Source organism: Pseudoliparis swirei, chromosome 18 (assembly GCF_029220125.1).
Source record: "Pseudoliparis swirei isolate HS2019 ecotype Mariana Trench chromosome 18, NWPU_hadal_v1, whole genome shotgun sequence".
Classification (NCBI taxonomy): domain Eukaryota; kingdom Metazoa; phylum Chordata; class Actinopteri; order Perciformes; family Liparidae; genus Pseudoliparis; species Pseudoliparis swirei.
Window position 1 is genome coordinate 15,397,471 of NC_079405.1, and position 19,616 is coordinate 15,417,086.

General features: G+C 40.4%; 2 protein-coding genes across 10 annotated transcripts; one reads left to right on the top strand and one right to left on the bottom strand.

Moving 5' to 3' along the window:
* The first annotated feature begins 9 nt into the window (after window positions 1-9).
* On the top strand, window positions 10-19,428 carry LOC130209015 (protein polybromo-1-like). Of its 9 annotated transcripts, none has more exons than XM_056438507.1 (30): window positions 4,297-5,708; window positions 7,286-7,434; window positions 7,564-7,661; window positions 7,786-7,933; window positions 8,046-8,195; window positions 9,281-9,397; window positions 9,483-9,551; window positions 10,217-10,315; window positions 10,401-10,486; window positions 10,576-10,655; window positions 10,769-10,985; window positions 11,691-11,832; window positions 11,917-12,011; window positions 12,092-12,368; window positions 12,478-12,583; window positions 12,685-13,324; window positions 13,451-13,662; window positions 13,768-13,953; window positions 14,122-14,279; window positions 14,371-14,622; window positions 14,712-14,857; window positions 15,074-15,231; window positions 15,333-15,516; window positions 15,763-15,964; window positions 16,073-16,274; window positions 16,362-16,514; window positions 16,986-17,123; window positions 17,484-17,524; window positions 18,558-18,756; window positions 19,018-19,428. In XM_056438507.1, exons 2-30 carry the CDS (start codon window positions 7,294-7,296, stop codon window positions 19,179-19,181), a joined length of 4,860 nt encoding a protein of 1,619 aa, XP_056294482.1. In that variant the 5' UTR covers window positions 4,297-5,708; window positions 7,286-7,293; the 3' UTR covers window positions 19,182-19,428. The 9 variants fall into 9 exon arrangements, 8 of the variants coding, with proteins under 8 accessions (XP_056294488.1, XP_056294487.1, XP_056294482.1 ...); XM_056438508.1 differs by having other exon boundaries at window positions 4,300-5,708; window positions 10,570-10,655; window positions 16,362-16,430; XM_056438509.1 differs by having other exon boundaries at window positions 4,301-5,708; window positions 7,286-7,335; window positions 10,570-10,655.
* Window positions 854-4,155, bottom strand: wdr77 (WD repeat domain 77). The gene is made up of 10 exons (XM_056438518.1): window positions 3,833-4,155; window positions 3,267-3,452; window positions 3,033-3,174; window positions 2,843-2,892; window positions 2,260-2,330; window positions 1,994-2,051; window positions 1,747-1,818; window positions 1,554-1,662; window positions 1,402-1,470; window positions 854-1,316 (listed from the first exon to the last, which is right to left on the bottom strand). The coding sequence occupies exons 1-10, from the start codon at window positions 3,939-3,941 to the stop codon at window positions 1,169-1,171; spliced, it is 1,014 nt and encodes a 337-aa protein (XP_056294493.1). The 5' UTR covers window positions 3,942-4,155; the 3' UTR covers window positions 854-1,168.
* Window positions 19,429-19,616: the final 188 nt, after the last annotated feature.

Sequence of the window (19,616 nt, forward strand, 5' to 3'; positions counted from 1 at the left end):
TTTAGTAAGGAATTTATGTAAATACAGTAAATATACATATTTCAATATTCACACCATTTCAGGATCCTATTCAAAATGTTACAGTAAGTGCTGGTGAAGTCAGTTTGTAGGTTTCTAAATAAATTAAAGCTAATATGTTGGTTCAGAATTTAAGGGCCAATTTAAGTACCCACTACCTACAATCGTAGCAGTGGGATGTGTGGTCGTTGTATTCCCGTCAGCAGGAGGCGCGCTCTCCTGTTATGCATCAGACAAGAGCACCGCGAGCTAAAGCTACGCGCTAGAGGAGAATAAGTGATAAGTGAGTTCAAGTTTGCGGGGAAAAGAAAGTGCGACTGAATCCAACAGTATTTCCAACAGGTAAACTTAGTCGTAGTACAGTCGAGTAAAGCTTTAGTTCGTAGCGATGACATGCTCGCACAATGTTGTGCAACTTTAGCTTCTGTGATTGCATTGATCAGAAATAATCCCGTGAGCTAGACTGCACTACTTTTTGTGAGCTAACATTAGTGATATGAATATAAATGTATATGTTTGGTCATACAAATATGGCTGAATTGGGAGAATGTTTCTAACAACTGAGTTTACTTGTGTCAAACATGGTTAAATTTACTACTGTGCTAATGCTAATCGCTGCTAGCATGGCAATTTTACAGATATTCGGCCTCTTCGACGTCATTGGGGGAGCGGGGAAAAAAGAGAGCGAGAGAGAGACCTTTATGGGCACAATGTATAGGGAGTTGAGGTGCCATCCCATTAGTTCATAAAAAAAATCAGAATAAAAGTAGAATTATTTTCGAGTCTTGGATTCGTTAGCATAAATAGATTCCAAACACAAAGAATGTAAAAATACTTGTGCGACCAACATTGTTACCTTTAATGTAAAACGCCATACAAATGGGTCACCCTAAGTGTAATTACACATGGACACGGTAAACACAATGAAAGACATGGATAGAGAGCACGTAGCAATGCACTGAGGCCAGGACTGGGAGAGCAAAAGTCCAAATATTATGCACATATGTGGACTACTAAATGGCCATGAAACACTTTAATCCATACTTCCTGACAGACAGATTTGACTTTTTAGACATTATGGAAACCCCTTTAAAAATACGGGGGAAGTAGTCATAAAATGTGCTCTTTCCCAGGTAAGTGTGTGTGGGTCTTAAGAGGTAGAGTTGGGAACTTCAGCAGCTGGATCCACCGTGTGGTGAAGCACACGGTGATCCCAGCCTACGGTTGTGAGGGTGTTGGAGCCACCATGGAGCCAACACACACCTTTGACAAAGTCCTGGTGTTGCTGGTCTTTGAGTCTACAGAGGAAGAATATATGATTACTATTTTTTTTAACGGTCGAGAACTTTAACCATGTGTAAATATTTAAGTGCAGCAACTCACATTTCTCGCAGTTCACTGTTCAAAACAACGAGTGAACAATCATCACTTATGGAAGCGAGCAAGGAGTCACTGGGAGGGAAGAACATTTCAACATAGTTAACATGTTGTAGAGAAACCATGTAAGAGCTTATGATAATGTTAGGATTTATTACCTATGTGTAGAGAAGGCAAGCCCATTGACTCTACGGCTGTGGACGTTCTCCACCCGGGCCGGCTCCGTTCCCAGGAAATCCTTCACTGTCACTCTGCCCAACTCATCGCCTAAGGCACAATACACATAATCAGAAACGAAGGGACTGACTATTTAATGTATCCGTCAGTCAATAATCTGCTGCTGGGCCTTACCAAAAGCAATGGTGCTTTTGTGGTGGGGGTGCCAGGCTACAGTGGTAGGGGAGCAGCTGGGGGACTCTACATCTGAGACAGCAATGGAATATGCATTATTTTTTTTAAATGTCAAGGCTTGTTATATCAGACAGACAGAATAAGACTTGCTGATTACACACTCGTCAGCAAAACGTATTACCATTTTAATAATATTAATGCCAGCACTGCCAACAGTCCTGCAGAAATGTCTGGACATGTTGCTCACCTATTCTTGAGGCAGGTTTGTTTGGCTTCCTCCTGTCCCACATCAGCACACGGCCATCCTGAGGGATGGAGGATAACAGGTTGAGTTTGATGAAGACAAGTATAGTTATATTGTAGCTTTGTGTTGCAACACAAGCTTAAAAGAGGTTCACCCTTATTAATATGCATGTTTATTCTGTAAGTTGCTCCAGCATGTAGTTCAAGCTGTTATTGACTTGTTACATGTGTTTTTTAACAATGCATAACAACTGTTATTCTGTGTCTTACTTGACCACAGGAGATGAAGAGAGACTCGTCTGTTGGACTGCAAGCAACACAGCTGACTGGCTGCGTGTGCACTGGAGGAAGAAACAAAGTTAAGAAACACATTGTCAGTTAGGTTTATACTATTTATAAACAAGCTTTTTTTCTTTAAACATTTTTAAATGACTGACATTTCAAAACTACATTCTTTATGTGGGGCAATTTATTCTGAAGTCAGAATTTGTAAATCACTGTTTATTTTTGGGCTAAAACTTTAGAGTTCTTCAATTGTATGTTAATGATACTACATTTCAAATCTGCATTAAAATGCACATAACCAACAATTATAGGACACATTCTGAAATGTCTTAATTTAAGTAGCTAATGAGAAATGTAAGTTTAAAAAGATGACATTGTTTTAGAAAATCACCACGCAAAAAAATGGTTCTATTATAATGGTGATTTTCAGGGATTTGGCCTTCTACTTGACTTTAAAAAATGACTGACAAATGCATACAAAAAAAATTGACCTGAATATAATTTAATTGATGCATAAAAAAACATATTCTCTTCTCGATATTCTGAGAGCAGTCGTGAAGGCCCTCACCATTGTAGGTAGTGACAGCAGTCTCCTGACTGAGATCCCAGACTTTAATTCTGTTGGGGGAAAGCATTTAGATGAGAAAGGTGTGGAAAGAAAAGTGAACACCATAATCACAATGCCTCTATTTAACATAATCGATCAACATGCTTGTGTTCTGCGACTGGGCATCCATATGTGAAGAATGGCATCTTACCGACAGTCCATGCTGCCAGTGACGACGCTGCTTCCTCCAGTAACTGGGCTCACTGTGGTGACGATGTGGTCGTGCTCATGTTTGGTGAAGCGATTCACCAGAAGACGTTCATCCTCTGCCAGTTCCCAGAGCTCCAAGGCACCTGCACAGAAACCAGTCAAACGAAAATAAAATGTAACATTCAAGTCTTGAGACCAGTGTTTTATAAATAATTTCTATTAATCTGTTTCATACCCGAGTCTGATGCAACAACAATAGCTTTTTCCGATACCCATTTGACATCTGTGACCCCAGTCTCAGTCTGCACACCAGCTTTGCAGAGGGCCTCATCAGGGGCCTGCTTAGGGTCACTGTAGATCCAAACTGATCCCTGCCAGCTCCTGCCACTGAGGCTGGAGGCACCGAGCAGCAGCGTACCATCTGTGAAGAGAGCCAACAAAGGGAAACAATAAACATCAATAATGTTTAAAACAGCCATATTAAAAAAGTTAACTTAACTGAATTATTAAGTAATCAACTAATTCGGCTAACATCCGATCTACAAAGTAGCAAAACACAATTGTCTCTTAGTTTGCCTTAATAACTAGCCCCCTGCAACAAATTAGATAACTTAACTCAGCTGGGCTGCTATGCTTGTGCACGACTTTAATACATTGTTATTTAACATATTGACGGATTCTACATCCGCTAAATTAGCAGCGCACCCTGGCACCTCAGTGCATACAGACTCCGACTAACAATAACCAACTAGCGGCACCACGTGTAACCCTTCAACTCGCTGGCCTTGCGACCTGACCTACCTGCTCTGTATTGGGCCGAGCTCAGGTGCTTCTCCATGCACGCGGGGGCATTAGGGGGCACGTCCCACCGCTTCTCCTTGATCATGCTCGTATCCACTGCACTTTTCATTAGGATTTCGTGATCAATGGCTACAGATGAACTTTTCCGTACAACTTTAGCGCGATTTCTCCGTTAGCTAGCTAGGCTCTTACTGGTCGCGGACAGAGACACCGCAGCTTTCTTCTTTGGTTTATTTCGGAAAGAAAGCTAACACATTCGCTAAAGTTGTCGTTTGCACAATGAATGAACGAGTGCGCAGCGTCACATGGGGCGCGGATGGGGCCGACGTGAACAGACACTTCCTCCGGGTCTCTTCTTCTACTGCTGCGGCTCATTCTTCTTCGTTTTTTTTAGGCGGATTGCAAAACCAGATTTCCGGTGCATACCGCCACCCGCCGCAGTGGAGTGTGTAGAACAGGATTCCTTTACATTATTAGACTGTACAATACATGAATATAATATTCTAGTAAACAATACATTGTTTATTAAACTAATCTAGTGGCATCATAAACAACATACACATCATTATATTGTGCAGCTGTTTGCAAAAAAGGAGAACAAAAACACAAATTCATATAAAATATTTAAATACATGCAGAAAATGAATTAAATATAAATAAATATTACTTATACTGTATATTTTCTTTTCATATAGATGACCCCATCTTTTTTTTTAAAGAGAGAGAGAGATATGTTACAGTAGTCAGTAAGTTGTGGTCTACGCTTTTCTTTTTTCTTTTAACATCTGTATACTTGCTGTTTATTGCAGTGCCGCTCCGCAGTCTTTACCATTTACTTTATATACAGATGGTCATCACCAAGAAACAAAGTCATGGCTTCAAAAACATATCTATAATCGACGTATATCTCGGCCCACTGAGGCAAAACAGAGCATGATGTATTTCAATACAACTCATTTGGCTCTGGACTTAATGTTAACTGGCACTATACAGTTAATTATTGTGTTGCCTGTTTACTGTGCTGTTCTGATGTTGTTTCCTCGTTGATACAATTAGTCATCTCTCAAAAATGTGGTATGACCTGCCAAAGATTGTAGGAGTGGCTTGTGAGCTCTCTTTAAGGGTGTGCATGAAATAATTAAATGAACATTCTTCTCATTATTCGTGAACACAGAAGCAGAACATCAACAAAACATAACACACTACCACAATTTGAAAAGAGATATATAAATGTATCAAGTATCTTAGTAATACAATAAAGTCACCAATAGGATACTTTATTTGAAGTTATTTGTAATACAACTTTAAGGAGTGAAACATTCTGTCCAAATCAACGAGCATCGATGATGGGGAAAGTGGCTAAAATGAGCCCGTGGGGATTTATGCACAATATGATTTGAAACAGAATTCATGTCAGTGACTCGACGCAGCTGGTGTTGCAGTTTAATGTCGGTTAGAAGGCTGAAGTGGTTGTGTTCAGTCGGAACGCAGAGGTTTAATGGCGAGTTGTAAAGTTGAATTCAACTCGCTGTGAACAGGAACTCCGATGCGCTCATAGCCGTATAAGCAACGTCGTAACTCACACGTTTAGTTTATCTTTTAAGTGTGCCCCATGGTTTCTAAATGCTTAAGCGCTCACTCTTATACGACCTCCATATCAAACTAATCCAACACTAAAGCGAGAATAGAGGAAAGAAGCATTACAATCATGTAAACCACACGTATAGAAATCCATTCATACTTTTATTTTGAAGGGGAACAAACGGAATTGGAAGTCAACTTGCTGCTGCCTTCACACTTCTGTTTCTCGGTGTAAAATCGATAAGTGATTGGCATTCCTGATTATTTTGGAAGTATATTAACGGGCTCCCAGAAGGTAAGCACACAACGACTTCAAGGGGTTAAACTCAAATGTGCCCCATCATGTGTCGTCGTCTCACCTAACGGCAGCGTTGTAACGCTAGACGCTGTTACAGTGACGCCTTTGTCTCGTCTAACCAGCGTTAGATGATGCTGAAGGCTAACCGCGAAGTGTAGCTAACGTTCGCTGTTCCGTGGTCGTTACCTGTGCACACCTGAGTGACAGTGGCAGGACAACTGCCGGGTTGTGTATCGCTTACTGCTGATGTGTGTCCACTGGCCGCAGCTCGGTGACATTAGGGAGAGCGGTTCAGATTTCGGTTGTGAATGACATTCTTGGTGATACGGAGCTGGTGTGGTTGTCACCTTTTTTATAATCTGGCTATACAGCGCAATACACCTTCAAGGAGATCCGAGGGCCTGTTGAAGAAAAAACAAACTTGAATTGATTATTTTAGTTGCCATTTCTTTTGCAGAATGTCTCAAAATATAATACTAACGAGCAGTTGTCTCAAGTATAAGATTCAATTTGGGGTCGTAATATGGGGGACATGAACATACTCATCATTAATGACATGTGGGCGTCTCCAATCTCTATGGCCCTGCTCCCAACACACATAATGTAAGCATCTGCACGATATATTCTGTGACTTCCAAAAAAAGAATAATATAAAATGTAACTCAGATATTTCTACATTTTCATTTTACAATGTAACACCATCTTGACACATCGTTTTATGTTTCTTCAGAGGTACCCCTCCATCTCCCCCTTTTTGTAGAACAACATGTAAAAGTGAAGCTGTAGAACCTAAATATCAGTGCTTTTCCTGCCAGCACAGATCAAAAATAGGTCAAATTCAACACCTGCTCAGTTCTTCAGGATTGATAATCATAGCTTCCCATTCACAGCTTTAGTCTGTTGCCTTTGATTGGAGAGGGGTGTAGAATGGAAAACAATATCAGGATGATCAAACATTTTACAGAATATGTGTGGAAAGATACATTAGGTTACATGTCTTGTTGAAAATGGAAATCCATTCTGACGACATGGAAAGTCCAGACTATACAACCAACGGATAAAACAACAGCTGCATATTGTGATTCACAATGTTAAAAAAGATCCCACTCCACATCATCCATTGAAAATCACTGGGACAGTATGCCCAAATCTTGATAGATTGCCCATCTGTACATAATGTTACCCAGCGTACAACTTCTAGCAAACAAAGCAACAACTTAAGGGAGCAAGCCCACTGAGCAGGAGAGAGAAGCCAGTTTGAGGTATAGTTATGAAATCAACTATGTTGTCATGTTTTACAATATTTTGTGTCATACAATCAGGAACAATGTTTTGTCAGGAATCATTAAGGAATCACTATTTTTCATGGAGCAGCTATTCTGTTTGATGTGACATGGATGGCATTGGCAACGCTTTCAGCAGGTCTAACATCCAGTGACCCTCATTGAGATTATTCACTCAGCCTCCATAGTGTACACATTGTTCAGACACTGTTGAAAACTGAGTATGTCAGGTTTATAGCTCTCATGTGTACCATGCAGTAATATTTGTTACTTTACTGTTCTTCACCTCAGGGCTCGTCATGGCATTGAAAAGGAGAAGGGCGACATCCCCCTCTAGCAGTGTGAGTGGAGGCGATTTTGACGATAGCCAGACTTCATCGTTAATGTCTTCAATTGGGAGAAAGAGGAAAAGGACCTCAAACATTCCAACTGTGGATCCTGTAATTTTACAAATTTCAGTTTCAGTCTTTCTTTTCACACACTGTCAGAATTATGCTACCACACCAACTAACTGGTTGGCATGGTGAAAGATGCAGATATCGTTCATTGTTTAATCCTGTCACTTGCAGATTGCTGTTTGTCATGAACTGTATAATACAATCAGAGATTACAAGGATGATCAGGGCAGGATGTTGTGTGAGCTGTTCATCAGAGCCCCCAAACGAAGGTGAGGAAATGGATAAGTGGTCACTAGATATGTGCATATAATTACACCATGAAATTCCTTAAATGTCAAGTTATTTAACACACACATTAGAAGCAGACAAATGACACAGCTCTTTTTCTTACAGGAATCAACCAGATTATTATCATGTGGTGTCTCAGCCTATTGACATGATGAAGATCCAGCAGAAATTAAAGATGGAGGAGTATGACGATGTTGAACAACTCACTCGTGACTTTCAACTGTTATTCAACAATGCAAAAACATATTACAAGGTTATAAAAGAAACCAACTTATTATAAAATACAAATTGTTAACGAGTCTCTCCGCAGAAATTTAAATTCTGATATACACCAACATGCATATGAATTGCTTGTGTCTGTCTAGTCTGACAGTCCTGAATACAAGGCAGCCTGTAAACTTTGGGATCTTTACCTGCGAACCAAAAATGAATTTGTTCACCGAGGCGATTATGATGATGATGAGGAAGATGGATACGATGCAAACGACAACCCCGGGGGGTCGACTGAGGATGAGGTGACACTCACTCACATTGCAGATGACACAGATTCATTACAACGATACACACCGAAAACAAAATACTATGTGTATGTTAGAATCAAAGGGCCTCATGCAAGAAACACTTACTTAATTTCTTTCTCAAGTGACTTGTATGAGTGATTTAGGAGAACTTGCCATATCCACCTAATGTTCTCGTATTTTGAAATGTTGCTTAGATATATGAGTTTTTCATGAATGGATTTTATATTTCATTACTTAAAAGCGTTTTTTTATTCGAAAATCAGAATTTGACTGCAAATTAAATTATATTAGAAATCAAAATTGTCTATTGTTGCTGTTCCAACAATTTGACTATGAACACCTCAAGATGCAAAATCAGCGATAATTATAATCAAATACGTCATGGCTAATTTACCTAATTTGGATGACCTTTGGAAGAGAACACATCTTTAGACAGCGTCCTGATATTGGCAGATGGATGGTTCTTCACTTGCAGGTTTGGAAAGTTGCCGTTCAGGGCAACATCCTCCGTTGCATGCCTGATATTACAACACCGTCTATTCTTTTGTCCATCTCTGTGTCCCATTGACACCCTCCAGCTACAATCGTTGATTGTCTTGCTGTGGCTAGATGTTTTGTTCTTTTGCCATTTTCATAACACACAATTAGTTTATTTCAGTAAGAGTGAAACCTTCAGGTAACATTACATTAACATACATTATTATTTTTTCCCATCCCTTGGCTTGAGCAGGCCCTTAATCCTGCTACTGACGCTTTAAAAATTGAATACAAAATTCCCTCTGAAATTACCCATGCCATTCACAAAGTTATCTCAAGTTAGGAGCGTTTGATGAATATGACGTGGCACACTCATACGAGCTCACGGTACAGAACAGTAAGAGAAAGTTAAGATAACAATATTAACATGTTTTTGCATGAGGCTCATTGTTGATCAACACTGATCTACCTAAGATTGAAGTGGTCTGGTACACATCCTTTAAATAATTTTGCATTAATTTGGATAGTTAAGTGTACTGCATGTCACTAAGGGTGATGAAGAATTTCCTTACCTAAACCGCGTGACCACTTGTGTATGACAGGCTGCACCTACCTGTTTGAAAGAAGTCCTTGAGCAGCTTCTTGATGCCGTGGTGTCTTACACTGAGCCCACTGGCCGTCTGGTCAGCGAGCTGTTTCAGAAGCTTCCATCCAAAATGGTACAAGCACCTTCAGTACGATTTAAGACATTGTCCGTAACATTAGTAATTTGCCTTTGATATTTTGTTTTCCTTTTTCCTTTAGCAATACCCGGATTATTTTGCCATCATTAAGGAACCAATAGATCTGAAAATCGTTGCTCAAAAGATTCAAGTATGCTATTACACCTCCTGCATCAAATATGCACTATACTATTAACAATATATACACTACCGTTCAAAAGTTTGGGGTCATCCAGACAATTTCGTGTCTTCCATGAAAACTCACTTTTATTTATCAAATGAATTGAAAATTGAATAGAAAATATAGTCAAGACATTGACAAGGTTAGAAATAATGATTAATATTTGAAGTATTAATTTTGTTCTTCAAACTTCAAGCTCAAAGGAAGGCCAGTTGTATAGCTTATATCACCAGCATAACTGTTTTCAGCTGTGCTAACATAATTGCACAAGGTAATTGCAGGTTTCTAATCAGACATTAGTCTTCTAAGGCGATTAGCAAACACAATGTACCATTAGAACACTGGAGTGATAGTTGATGGAAATGGGCCTCTCTACACCTATGGAGATATTTCATTAGAAACCAGACGTTTCCACCTAGAATAGTCATTTACCACATTAACAATGTATAGTGTGTGTTTTTGATTAATGTTATCTTTATTGAAAAAACAGTGCTTTTCTTTGAAAAATAAAGACATTTCTAAGTGACCCCAAACTTTTGAACGGTAGTGTACATATATATAATTACTGTATATTCAAAACTTACAAAGAAAAAATATATATAATAAAATGTCCAATAAATGTATTTGTCGTTTAGTTGAGCAACTACAGGAGTGTGAGTGCCATGGCTAAAGACATAGATTTGCTGGTCAAGAATGCCAAAGCCTACAATGAGCCTGGATCGCAAGTGTTTAAGGTGAGTGTGTCAATGGGCCATGCCGCATAGTCAGAATCATTAGTAGTGTTGACATGCAGACCAATGACCTGCTCATGTGTTACAGGATGCAAACACCATCAAAAAGATTTTTGCACAAAAGAAGTCTGAGATGGAACATGGCGAACCAATCAAGTCCAGCATTCGTATTAGGTGAATAGCAGACAACATTGGAATCAAGTCATTTTAGCTTTTGCTTTTAACTCTGTCGCCCTTGTTCTGTCTTTTTGTGTCAGGAATAGAAGATCTGCCCAGGGAGACCGCCTCTCAGCTATCACCATGGCTCTTCAGTACGAAAGTGATGAGGAAGGCATACTCTCGGGTACATCTCTACGTCATTGGCTTCGGTTCATAAAACATCAGGATCCCTTGGACAAAACAATGTTGTAAATAATGGGTGTGTCATTATTTATGATCTTCTCCTGTATTTGTCAGGTTCTGTCCACTACGATGAGGGTGAATCTGAAGCAGAGAGTATGACCTCTAACATGGACATGAATAATCCCATCTTCCAGCTCTATGAGGCTGTGCGAGGTGCCAGGAACAGCCAGGGCCAGTTGCTCTCTGAGCCTTTCCTGCAGCTGCCCTCCAGGAAGGACTACCCCGACTACTACCACCAGATCGGCCAACCCATCTGCCTCCTACAGATCAAGTATGACAGAGCTAGTACTAATCCCATGTCTGTGTGTCTTTCATCTTTAATATTCAACCAATTCTTAATTTATTCCACCCTTAATGATGCCACCACCTTAATTCAACACATATTTGATGTTGTGACAATATATAGTAAGTTAGAGTGATTTTGTAAAACCCTATTTGAAACTGCTCATTGTTTTTGTTTTTTAAACGCCTCTTCGAAAATAAAGCATTAAGTATTGATTTGAGGGTTTAATACCAATTTAAAATAATTTAAAATTAAGTATCCTAAAAAGCATTTTTTATTGCTGTTATTGTTGTATACTTTGCATGTGTATATAGTGTAATCATGTGTTATCAAGTCATTTTAGGTTACACTTTCAAATTTGTATTGTTATTAACAGATGCTGTGAATTCAGTGTCGGATAACAAATCTACCAGAAAAATGTAATATGTACTACAACAAGAGGTTTCTATATATTGTAATGAACAAAAATATAGATATGTCTTTTTATACAACCTTTCTAAGCTGCAATTTCTCACACTATAAGGGTTTAATGCATCCAATTTCTAATCCATGTTTCATCAATGATTTGGTTTATTTTGTTTCACCAACATTCTCTCTTTGTATTTCCTACCCCTACGGCATCACACACTCACTATACCGTACAGTATTTCTGTGCCCTCCTTTCCAAATGTGAGAGCCCGTAATTCCCCACAGGAACAAGATGAAGAACAATGAGTATGAGAGTGTGGAGCATATTGACTCTGATCTGATGCGGATGTTTGAGAATGCCAAACGCTACAATGTTCCTCACTCCTCCATCTACAAACGTGCACTCAAACTCCAACACGTCCAACAGGTCTGTCCCAGCGTACACTTTTTGCCAGCCTTGTGGTATTTTAAGACGTGACTATTAGATGCATGTTACCTGTTATCTCTGTAGATGAAGAGAAAGGAGCTGTTGCAGAGAGATGATGACGATGGAGACAGCATGCTCTCCTCTGCCACGTCTGACACCAGCAGCACAAAAAGAAAAAGGTTTGCACTTTTATTTACTCAAAACGCTGAAGCTTTGTGCGTATACGTAGAGTGACAGTTGATCTGCATTTGTTTTTCAGTCAGAAGAATACAAAGAAAAACCGAATGAAAGCTCTCTTTGCTGCTGTGGCTGAGGCACGAGAAGCTGGAACTGGACGCAGACTGTGTGACCTCTTCATGGTCAAGCCCTCGAAGAAGGACTATCCTGACTACTACAAGGTCATCCTGGAACCAATGGACCTCAGGAACATTGAGCACAACATCCGCTCAGACAAGTACATGACTGAAGATGCAATGGTGGAGGAAATGAAGCTGATGTTCCGCAATGCTCGACACTACAATGAAGAAGGCTCCCAGGTAAGATCTGTTGGGTATTTCCGATTACTGTTTATGTCTAATTTAGCATTAGAAAAAAAAAGACAGGAACCAGGAGCTTCCCATAACAAACATCTTTGTCGTGTTGAAGGTCTACAACGATGCTGACATTCTAGAGAAGATTATGAAAGACAGACGCAGGGATCTTGGTCCAGTGACGGATGATGATGACATAATGTCCCCAAAGTTAAAAATAAGTACGTAAATGTGTTAGTACTTCACATCACTTACTCAAATCCACACAAATGCATGTAAGTTTATTGTCATTAACGCACATAAACAATGTGTTTGATTGCAGGAAAGAACAGTATTACACTGAAGAAGTCCAAGTACTTAACACCCTTACAGCAGAAGCTGAATGAGCTTTATGAGGCCGTCAAGAACTTCACAGATAAACGGGGCCGTCGCCTCAGCACAATCTTCCTACGGCTGCCGTCTCGTGCCGAGCTTCCCGACTACTACATTGCCATCAAGAAACCTGTGGACATGGAGAAGATCAAGAGCCACATGTTGGCTAATAAGTACCAGGATGTTGATGCACTGGTGGAGGACTTGGTGCTCATGTTCAACAATGCCTGTACCTACAACGAGCCTGAGTCTCTGATATACCGCGACGCTCTCATGCTGCACAGGGTGCTGTTAGAGACGAGGCGTGACCTCGAGGGAGGAGATGATGTCCATGTTCCTGATGTGCCCCGCCTCATCCAGGATCTTATCCGCAGCCTCTTTGTCTCTGTGTTCGGCCACCAAGATGATGAGGGCCGCTGCTACAGTGATTCACTCGCTGAGATTCCCGCCCTAGATCCCTCAAATCCTGAGAAGCCACCACTCAACTTTGAGATTATCAGGACTAATGCAGATCGAGGCTGTTATAAGAGGCTGGATGTGTTTCAGGACCACATGTTTGAAGTGCTGGAAAAGGCTCGACGACTGAATAGGTGAGGTGCTGTTGACCTTCCTATCCAAAAATCAAATCAGTTGTCTAATCACCTTTTTTTGTTGATTTTGAAGGATTATTGTTTAAAAGAAAGCTAAAGTTGTGTACAACCATATGTTTACTACAGGACCGATTCTGAGATCTTTGAAGATGCTGTGGAACTGCAGCAGTTCTTCATCCGAATCAGAGACGAGCTGTGTAAGAACGGAGAGATCTTGATGTCTCCTGCTCTCAGCTACACCTCCAAACATCTGCATAGTGATGTGGAAAAGGAGAAGAAAGAGAAGCTCCCCAAGGAGTTTGAGGAGGACAAAATCAAAAGGGAGGAGGAAAAAAAAGGTATTTTGATAAATATATTATATTGGTCACAGTACATTGAAATTCTGTCATATGTTTCAGCACATCCTGTGGCGATGATTCACTGAGTCACTTGTGAATTCCCAGAAGCTGAGAAGAGAGAGGACTCTGTTGGAGGATCATGGCAGTCGAGCCTGCAACGCACATACAGCCAGGACTGCAGCTTCAAGGACAGCATGTACCACGTGGGAGACTATGTTTATGTGGAGCCGGCACAGCCAAACCTCCAGCCTCATATCATCTACATTGAACGCCTTTGGCAAGACGATACTGGTCAGTCTCATTATTGCACTAATCAATAGTATTTTTTGTCGGTAAAGCATAATGATATTTTCTTTTGATTTTTATGAGGTTTGTTCAGTCGGCGTTCCAGTTCAGTAAGACATATTATTTTCATTGACAGCAATTCATTCAGTATGTTTCCACTTCTCATACATGCAGGTGAGAAGTGGCTGTACGGCTGCTGGTTCTACAGACCAAATGAAACATTCCATCTCGCCACAAGGAAGTTCTTGGAGAAGGAAGTTTTTAAAAGCGACTATTACAACAAAGCTCCTGTCAGCAAGATTCTTGGCAAATGTGTGGTCATGTTTGTAAAGGTAAGCGCTGTGTGTTTGTTAGGTGTAGGATTTGTTTTGAAGCATTGGCCATTGGGTTGTGTATTGACATTTATGGTGTGTGGCATTTAAGGAGTACTTCAAACTTCACCCAGAAGGCTTCAGAACTGAGGATGTCTACATCTGTGAATCGCGCTACTCTGCCAAGTCCAAGTCTTTCAAGAAGATCAAGATGTGGGCCATGCCCTTGAGCTCTGTTCGGTTTCATCCCAGAGAGGTCCCCCTACCCGTTGTCCGTGTAGCGTCCATGTTTGCCACCAAACAAGAGGAGAAACCGCCAGAGATAGTGGATGAAATCAAAATGCCAGATGGTATTGTAGACAAGGTAAACGCCAGAGGCTTTATTCATGCGATATGACAGAATACACGTAAAATACCACAGACTACTGTCAAGAAAACTATTTGTGTCTGCAGGAGAAGGAGGATGTTCCAATGGAAATGACCAATGGGGAGCCAGGGTGTCAGTACCATGAGCAGCTCAGCTACAACAACCTGTGGCTGAAAGTGGGAGACTGTGTTTACATAGGTTCACATGGACTTGTGCGCCACCGCGTGGGCAGGTAGAGAACATACATTTATTTTCAACTGACCATGGGACACCTCCGCCTTCCCTACAATCGCTGACACAGGAACTCTATATTGTCTTATGGTTGGAAAATATGAAACACAGGGAGTTTGGTGCAATGGCAAAGTGATGTGTTGGGATTATGTGTGTTTGTTAATATACAAATGTCCAATTTCCAATGTATCTAATGCAGCTTTTTTATATTGATCAGAATTGAGAAAATGTGGATGAGAGATGGAGCAGGCTACTTCTTTGGTCCAATCTTCATCCATCCAGAGGAAACAGAGCATGAGCCCACTAAGATGTTCTACAAGAAGGAAGTATTCCTTAGCAACCTTGAGGAGACTTGCCCGATGACCTGCATCATAGGTATCCTCCTACATGTCGAACCGACACTCACAATAAAGTTTCATGTATGTAGCTGATGTAAATCATGACACATTCACTGAGTCCATCTCCTTGTTTCACAGGGAAGTGTGTGGTGTCGTCCTTCAAAGACTACATGTCGTGTCGGCCAACTGAAGTGCCTGAAGAGAACGTTCTACTCTGTGAGAGCCGCTATATCGAGAGTGAGAAGCAGATGAAGAAGTTTAAGGGTCTTAAGCGCTTTTCACTCTCTGGGAAAGTGGTGGAAGATGAAATTTACTATTTTAGGTAAAAAAACTGAATCTTTACATAATTTTAATTATCTTTTAATGTTAGGAAAGACAAAAATCTTTTTTTAAGATTTATAAAAATAACTTCACGCTCTGCATTTAATCCTCCTCTGCCGGCTGAGTTACATCCTTGGTTGTGTTTATTCATGATTTTCTATGGGTGTTTTCCAGTTATATGAAAGATTAGGGCCGATTTGAAAGGGGGATAAATAGCACGGTTTGTGTTTCTTATTGTCCTATCCAGGAAGGTCATCGTGCCCCAGAAGGAGCCTTCCCCTCTGCTGGACAAGAAAATTGAGAAACTGGAGGCTAAGTTTGCTGATATGACAGATGAGGAGCTGGAGGATCTTGGGGATGACGATGGCGAGCTAGGGGACCAGTCTCGCCTTCGAAAGCAATCTTCCATGTCTAGTGACATTGATATCATGCCTTACACTCCCCCACAGGTCAGGGGGGGAATTATTTACTCACAAATGTACATTTCCACTGAAAAATAACAAGCAATTATGTGGCTTTTAGCATTCTCGTGAACACACTCCTGTGTTTGGTTGCAGTCCACACCAAAATCTATGAAGGGTCTTTCAAAGAAGGAGGGCTCAAAGCGAAAGATCAACATGAGCGGCTACATCCTGTTCAGCAGTGAGATGCGAGCAGTCATCAAAGCCCAACACCCAGACTTCTCCTTTGGGGAGCTGAGTCGCCTCGTTGGCACTGAGTGGAGAAACCTGGAGGGTTCCAAGAAAGCAGAATATGAAGGTGAGCGAAATTGTTTTTTAAGTAGTTTTTATCCTGTTGTGAAGTACATGAAATGAAGACCATATGCTCGTCTTTATTGTTTTACAGAGCGAGCCGCTAAATTGGCAGAGCAGCAGGAGCGTGACAGGGCCCAGCATCAGACGTCCCCTAGAGCAGGTACCCCAGTAGGGGCACTGGTGGGGGTAGTGCCTCCCCCAATAACCATGGGGATGCTAAATCCTAACATGATGCATGCGTCAGGTAACCCCTCATAGATGCAGATGGATTCCCAGTGTACATTAGAAGGCTGACTGGAATGAGCTGCATTCACTTTTCATGTTTCCTAATCTCACCTATGTCCGCATGTTTGTGATGTCTCCAACATAATTACACTTAATTGATTAGCCCAAACCTTGCTTGTTGTAGAGTACTCTTTCTTATTTATATCATGGTTGATGCCACACATTTGAATGCAGAGTTAGTAGTTTAAAAGTTTCTGTAGTACACCATTGAGGTTTAGGGCTAAACATTTAATTAACACTTGGCAGTAGTGCATGTGCACTAAACTGTTGCATTGTGTATTTTTCATCCATTCACATCCATCATAATGATCTGGTGATTAAATCAAAGCAAATATATTAACATGTTTCTGCATGCTAAGTAGAGCAAGTATTTGATGCATGTTTGACTAATGCATGTCGCTGTCTTGTGTTACTACTGTCCCTTCTTAAGAAGGTATGATGCTCCCGTGGGGCCTCGGTGAAGGCATGGTTAGTATGACTGGCATGCTACCACATCTCATGGGGGGGCCTGTTTTCCCTCAACATCTCCTCCCTGTTATGCCTGGGTTCCCTGGAATGCCGTACTTTGGTAAGAGCGCTGTCATAACCACCCCACTTGCCACACAGTTGCTTCCTGTCTACCAATCTGACTTGCTGGAGGGGCTACCTGTACCAATAGCCTGAGGTCCTTAGGTCGATTACTGGTCAGTTGAGAGCATAGAACCTCAACTGGGGTTCACTTTTTTATTCTCCTCATTACGACTAGACGTGTAGGTAATTATGAAATGCAGAGATTAATCCTAATTAGCATTCCTAAGTGTTCTGATAGAGATGCAAATTACACAAGCTGATTTCAGCAACGTACTTTGAAGTTAGTATTTGTAATATAAAGCAATATTGAGTGGCCTGCAGCATCTTTTGACAGTTTCTTGATGTTGAATGTCCACAGGAGGCATGGGAGGTGGTCCCGGAAACATTCATGGATCCCAGGTAATCTATCTGTTGCAAATACGATAAGAGTTCCGATACATATTGCTACCTTGATACAGATCTATGTTTTCAGAGATAGATATGAGACTCTTCTAAAATATTTAAGGAATTATTTAGGCCGTGTAACAATAAAGCTACTCCAAAAGAAATTCAGAAATGAGAGGGAAATCTAATGTAATCTAATCTTTATTTTTCTATTTTTACGTTTACGACAAAGTTGAACAGCAGACAGAATATTTATAAAACATCCAGTCCATCATATGTGACAGTCATATGTGCGCTGCAGGTGAAGCGAGTAAAAAGATACAAGATTCTTCTCCTCTGCGAACCATCTGTAGGATTAGCAGAACAGTTTGTAGCTTTAAATCTACCTCACTAAACTTGTTTTTCTCTATCACAGTCACACTTGCAAATAGACAAATCCATGCATATGATTTTTTTATGTATTTATTTTAATGACGCCTCTGTAATTAATGATTTAGTAAACAACAAACTAAATCCAAGTTAATGTCCAGTTGTAGATTTCCATCTGTTTGATATTGACAGAGCTTCCAATGAGTCTGAACATTTCTAAGAACACTTGAATTGTCCCATATAACGCTTCTCTGCAATAACACATCCATGCACCCACATTGTGTTGCTTTATTCCACTTTGCAGTTGTTTAGCTCTCGTTGACTATAGCACAATATTCCTAAAAGATGCCTTTAAGAAAAGGTGACAGATTTACTTATTTTGCTCATTAAATACCTCATTGATTTTGTGTTTTAAAAGTCAATTGAAAATACTTAATTACCAACTTCACTAACACAGTAAAACAAAATGAACATCAAAGGGCCATTCAAGGGTTTCCAGCACAATGCCACCAGAATACAGACAGATTTGCTGCTATGGTTAATACTTGATGTTACGTTCTCCATTTTCCACACACACACCAGTTGCAGATTGGGGCTTCAATTAAGGTCTTGATGAAATGCAAGATACATTTAAATCTAAATCAAAGAAATAATATATTTCTTATAATATTTTCTTAAGATGGGCCAAGGACAGCAGGCTCCGCCACCGTACCCAGGTCAGATGGGACAACCCGCACACCAGCAGCCCTCCACCCCGATGTTTGTGTCCCCTCCAGCCAAGTCTCAGCGGCTGCTCCACTCTGAGGCCTACCTCAGATACATCGAGGGCTTATCTGCAGAGTCCTCTACCATCAGCAAGTGGGATCAAGCTCTCTCAGGTTAATCTGTCCTTTGATTGGAAGTGATCAAGTTTACTTAAAATGATGATTACACTGGTTAACATAGCTTGTTAAAGACATTTTTATGAGATTATCCTTTTAGGATGCAACACGCATGCATTGAAATATATTTTTTACAAACCTGTTAAAAATGTTACATAATAACACAGTATTCACTTATCCTAAAAGATTATTTAAATGTTGTAAACTGGTGAATATCCTCAGCCTCATCACTTTAATGTTTTATTTTGACACTTTCAGTTCAAAAACAAGATGTGCGCCTCACTAAAGAGCAAGAAAGCAGACTACCATCGCATTGGCTGAAGAGTAAGGGCGCACACAAGACAATGGCAGATGCACTTTGGCGACTGCGTGACCTGATGCTCCGAGACACCCTCAATATTCGTCAGACGCACAACCTGTAGCATGCTTGTATTCTGAGCCTCTGTTCCCACTGCTCCTGTGAGACAGGAAGAGGGCCAAGCTCACTAATAGTGTTCAATTTGTTCTGTTGTTTCAACAATGTTTGTACCTATGAAAGCTGCTTTCTGTTCTTGAAGCTGTTTTTTGTTTTACATTTCAGATATATTGTTCTAAGTGCATTATTGTCAATAGCTGTCGTTTCGTGATGAATGCCTTCATGCTTTCACAATTAAAATGTGTAGAGCTCAACTTGGCTGTATTCATTTACCTAGTAGGATGTAGTATATTGATGTTAGAGATCATACGAGTTAAATGACTTGAAGTACAATTCAATACCTGCTCAAATGTCTAAGATTTAATTTGAGCATCTGCTAAAAGTGAAAGTAGAAAATACATTTCAGACTAGCTTTATAGCTGTCGTTTAGTGGAGAGGAATA

Bases quoted from the DNA above. Each gene is read 5' to 3' on its own strand.
- wdr77 (XM_056438518.1), bottom strand. From the start codon at position 3,941: ATGAAAAGTGCAGTGGATACGAGCATGATCAAGGAGAAGCGGTGGGAC. The intron at 3,175-3,266 runs GTATGAAACAGA...GTTTCTGTGCAG, and splicing joins TGTTGTTGCATCAGACTCGG to GTGCCTTGGAGCTCTGGGAA. The intron at 2,893-3,032 runs GTAAGATGCCAT...TTCCCCCAACAG, and splicing joins ACTGGCAGCATGGACTGTCG to AATTAAAGTCTGGGATCTCA.
- LOC130209015 (XM_056438506.1), top strand. From the start codon at position 7,294: ATGGCATTGAAAAGGAGAAGGGCGACATCCCCCTCTAGCAGTGTGAGT. The intron at 10,316-10,400 runs GTGAGTGTGTCA...CATGTGTTACAG, and splicing joins CTGGATCGCAAGTGTTTAAG to GATGCAAACACCATCAAAAA. The intron at 16,275-16,361 runs GTGAGCGAAATT...ATTGTTTTACAG, and splicing joins CAAGAAAGCAGAATATGAAG to AGCGAGCCGCTAAATTGGCA.